Source organism: Priapulus caudatus, unplaced genomic scaffold (genome assembly GCF_000485595.1).
Source record: "Priapulus caudatus unplaced genomic scaffold, Priapulus_caudatus-5.0.1 Scaffold4477, whole genome shotgun sequence".
NCBI lineage: Eukaryota > Metazoa > Priapulida > Priapulimorpha > Priapulimorphida > Priapulidae > Priapulus > Priapulus caudatus.
The window spans coordinates 6,067-10,915 of NW_014581538.1; the positions used below are offsets into that span (position 1 = coordinate 6,067).

A 4,849-nucleotide genomic window follows, 5' to 3' on the forward strand; every position below is an offset into this window, starting at 1 on the left:
CCCTGCTCGTCCTTTCTAAAGGGCAAATATCATTCTGGCTATTCAGGTGTGAGTAAATCATGCCCAGCCTGGGTGTGTATGATGGAGTAAGATGACTGTTTCCAGAGACAGATGGCCCACTGCGACAGATCTGAAATGACAGAGGAGGAACACCCAACCATAGACAATCGCCCTACCGCCAATGGACGTCTCTACGGTTAGGGAATGGTTTCCAGAGATTCCCATTGATTACATGCACCTTGTCTGCCTTGGTGTAATGAAGAGCTCCTGTTGTTGTAAGGATAAAAGGCCCCTTGAAGTGACGTTTAGGGGTTAAGGTGAAAATGGTACTCTCGGAATATCTTCTGGCCATGTGTTGGCATATAACAAATGACTTTGCTAGGAAACCAAGAGCCCTTGCTGAGATTGCAGGATGGAAAGCCACCGAATTTCAGGCTTTCCTTGCTTTATACAGATCCAGTTGTTCTGAACGGTAAAATTGCTAAAACATTATATGATAACTTCTTATTGCTGTTAGTTGGAATACACCTGCTATCAAATCCATCGCTGTGCTATAGTTTCTGTGACTACGCTCATCATCTTCTAGTTCTGTTTGTCCAGCATTTCTTATAGTTGTTTGGGGCAAATATGGTTACGTGTAATGTGCATGGTCTCGTCCATTTAGCAGAGGATGTAAGAAATCATGGTCCTTTAGATGAGTTCTCTGCTTTTCCCCTTGAGAACTTTTTAGGCAAGTTAAAAGTTGCCTACGAAGCCAAACTTTGTCCTGGAACAAGTTATATTGAGGCTATTGGAGTTATCAAAATTGCAATATGTTGATCCTGAGAGCCATAAAGACAGTTTATGTATTTCCCGTGTTCGGAGTACAAGGAGGTGGTGTTAAAAAAATTCAGCATCACGATAGATAGTCCTGACAGTTGTGTGAGTCACATGTTACATGTTTTGAAAACCTAATACAGTGTGAGGCAATTCTCGAGACTGCTGTGACCCTGTCTGTTTTATTTTTCATGCTTGTTCTAGGCACTGCACGGCCGATCGACGGGAGACCGATGCAGCAGGTGATGATTGGTGCTGACAAACTCGAAGTGGTTCCAGAATTCTGCTACCTTGGAGACATGCTCTCTGCAGGGAGAGGCTGCAAGCTAGCTACTATCACGCGCTGCAAGTGTGCATGGGGAAAATTCCGGCAGCTGCTACCACTTCTTACCAACTGCCATCTACCACTGCTCACCCGGGGTCGGGTGTATTCGACGTGTGTGAAGAGCTCGATGCTGCATGCTTCCAAGAGGTGGGCCACGAAGGCGGAAGTCCTAAACCGTCTTCGGCGAAACGACCGCGCCATGATTCGCTGGATTTGCAACGTCAAGGCTAAAGACGAAGTCAGCTCTGACTCCCTTCTCGTGAAGCTGGGCATCCAGGACGTGGACGTGGTGCTCCATTCTAATAGGTTGCGGTGGCTCAGGCATGTGGAGCATAGCACAGGCTGGATCGCCCGGGCACGCAAGATTGAGGTGATTGCGCAGAAGAGAGCAGGCAGACCAAAGAAGACATGGGATGAAGTGGTGAAGAATGACCGAGCAAAGCTTGGCATGGATTCTACGGACCCTCATAACCGCTCTGTGTGGAGAGGGCAGGGCGTCTTCGAGAAAGACAAGTCAGACAGGCCACACCCTCGGTAGAGGTTTAATTCAGGCCTGGATAATCAAAACTAGGATGATGATGATGATGACTCAATTCTGAAGTATTTAGGCGAATGGTGCTCTAGTAGTGGTGTAGATGTTACCGATGGCCTAAATCTTTTTTGGAGATCTGGAGCGACGATGGAGGACGTTCTTGACAGCGCTGGAATAAAACTGGAATCGACAGTGAAACGGGCAAAGGCGATACTTATAAATGCTGGGACAAATAATTTAATTCACGGTCGCGGCTATTTTCGTGGGTTGGTCGGAGGACAGCAAACATAGAGGATTTTTTAAGGATGGCCTGACATCCCTCCACCAACGCCCGAGGAGCTTTCCAAGATATTCAGCATGCTGCAAAGTACGAACACTAAGCCCGTGTTACTATCTATTGTACCCGAATATGCAACACATTACATCCCAAGTTTTAGACAAAAAGTATCCTACTGTGTTAACCGAACTCATAGATGGTGATTTTATCAATTCAGATCGAAAAACAATGTTAAAACATTGTGAAGTTGTAAAAGAAAGAACAGTTGGGACAGAAGACAAAAATGTGGAAACGGCTACTATATGTTGCTATAATAATTTTAATATTGTAACATAAACATCAACAACATGCGGAAAACATTGAAATAAAATCGTCGAGATTGGTGTATTGTCAACTATCTGCCTCTCTGAACATAGGCGCATTGTGGTGCAGATTTCGAAATTAGTTGTACTATGATATCTGGGATCATTTAATTTCCATTATCGGTATACCTAGATCCCATTTTCCATTTGGGTACCATACCAAAATATTACAATTTTACTTTGGGTTACTAAATTGCTGTTATATAGTATCCCATAATTTCAAACCCTTAATTGTTCCCTATTTTGCACACTAGCACAGCCACGCACGAGGTGTAGGACTATTGTATTGTATAAAAGCACCCGACACGCTAAGTGAATTTTACGGCGAATTTGTTGGGACGAATGTCACCCATTGAGCTGCTGTTCTTTGCAAGTTCAATGAAAATCGACCTGGTGTGTATAAGTTTTATATGAATGAATTCTATTATGCTGTCAGTTGGCGTCATGTAACGAGCGGCAGCTGCAGCGACACATAAGCTGGGTTTTATAATCAATATATGCAGAAATAATACGCCTCTATCCATGGGTAACATATGTCAATGTTCAACCTATATACAAACAGAATCGACGACGTAATAATCACAATCTAACATGAACACTAGCCAACCCCAGCCAACATGCTCCTCGCCATTATTATTGCCGATAGCCGTACATTCCAGCCGTTCAGCTAGTGTGAACCGTAATTACGCCGGAATCACAATGAAACAGTCTGAGCTGCATTGAGCTTCTTCTCTGTTGCAAGTTCATGAAAATATCAATAAAAGTGTCAACACCGGTCTACTTCTACACTGTGATGTATAAGTTTTATTATGAATTGTGTATTTATTAGCCATCAGCGGCTTCATATAACGAGCGCAGCCTGCAGCGAAAGCATGAACTTGGTTTTATAATATAATTAATACATTCGCAAATCATATGCCTTGCTATTGATGTACGAAGAAACTGTGTCAACTATATACAACACATGACGAGCGTGTAATAATCACATAATAATCACTATACGAGGTAGCCCAGTCCTGTTGAGTATATCTAGGCGTTGGTGTTAATACGGCCGTAGAGTCGGCTGCTAATTATGGCCGTATATATAGGGCGTTGCAACCGTCAAGGTAATGCGAGGCAGGCAAGTTTTTCTGCGTAAGTTTCTTCCTGCATGCAAGAATGCACATCCAGGCCCCCCCTCGACCGCTAGGGTAGACAGCGGAAAGGTTTTGCTACAAAGCAAGCACGCCTGCGGACGATGTAATTATTGCAAAAATGCTGTACGTACGCTCTCAAAACGATTTCAAAAAAATACTCATCCAAAGCTTCGATCTTTGTGTCTGATTTGAAGACGTGTTGTCTTCTACGAAAACATAATGTCTCTGTTCGTAACCTCGCGTGTCACGCGAAATCACACAGACTCTGACGAAATTCTCGCCACACGCCACGCCACGGGTACGCGTGACGCCGACGAAGGCCGAGCTTTTCCAGATAACAATCGTGATAATCATCAATGGCGAAACTGACGATAGCATCACATTGGCTTGCGTTGAGATGGATACGGCAAGTCGGCGGCAGTGACCAGAGTGCAGGCAGACGGCTACCGACGCTGTCACCTCAGCCACACTATCGGTTGGCTACCACTGAATGTGAGTTTCACGCTGGGCGTGGTGTCGAACTGAGTGCACGCGCGCGCCAAGTTCCTAGTCAATCAGCCCAAGCGTTTTTTTTAATACTTGAAAATAGGTATGTATCTGACTCGTTATGCGCCCCTCCTTATGGGTTCGGGATAACTTCCCAAATTAATAGTCAGACGCATGAAGCCAGCGAAAAGGGTAAATTATTTTCTACACGAAAAGGACGCGCGCCCGAGCCGCCAAACGCAACAAAAACGAGCATTTTGTCATTGTGCCGCGCAACTACGATGCCTACTCGAGCTTTCTGGAATGCCCACAACTGCTCAATTTCACCCGATTACAGCCGGCCCGGCTTTTATTGCCTCTCAACCCATAGGTCAACTGTCGAAATGTTTTTCTTACAACAGGGCAGCGATTTCGATCAAATGGCTGCTCTGCGGGCGCTGTTCAACCGCGCTTCGCGCGGTACACTATTCCGGCTGGCAGAATCGTCAAGCAGTGGACAGGGATATTTTCAGTGAAGGTTTNGTGTCCGAAATCTGTGTGCTGACTGGAATTGTGTTTTCCATGTGCTAATTGAAATTTTCTTTGGCATAAATCCAGGGCGGCTACGCGCCCAATGTCCAAACAATGCATGGATGTAATCGACCTTGTAAGCCACAGACACAGACACAGACCAGACCCAGACATTGCGATTAGATAACGCCCCGGCGATTCGTAGTTGGGCAACTGATCTGAATGAATGATCTGAAACGCGAGGTGAAAACTATTACGGAATACGAACACTTCTAAAAAGGTCGAGGGGCAAGGCAGCTTCGTCTTGGCAGTACATTGTAGACGACCGACAAATCTTGATCCAGATGAGGATCGGCAAAATTAGGGCACTTCGTGTGACTCAGCGTGTCTACGTGCAATGTTTAT

The 4,849-nt window shown here is 45.1% G+C and overlaps 1 protein-coding gene across 1 annotated transcript; it reads left to right on the top strand.

Annotated features, from left to right (window-relative positions):
* Positions 1-369: 369 nt before the first annotated feature.
* LOC106819790 lies at positions 370-1,679 on the top strand. The gene is made up of 3 exons (XM_014824376.1): positions 370-472; positions 665-730; positions 1,021-1,679. Exons 1-3 carry the CDS (start codon positions 370-372, stop codon positions 1,677-1,679), a joined length of 828 nt encoding a protein of 275 aa, XP_014679862.1.
* Positions 1,680-4,849: the final 3,170 nt, after the last annotated feature.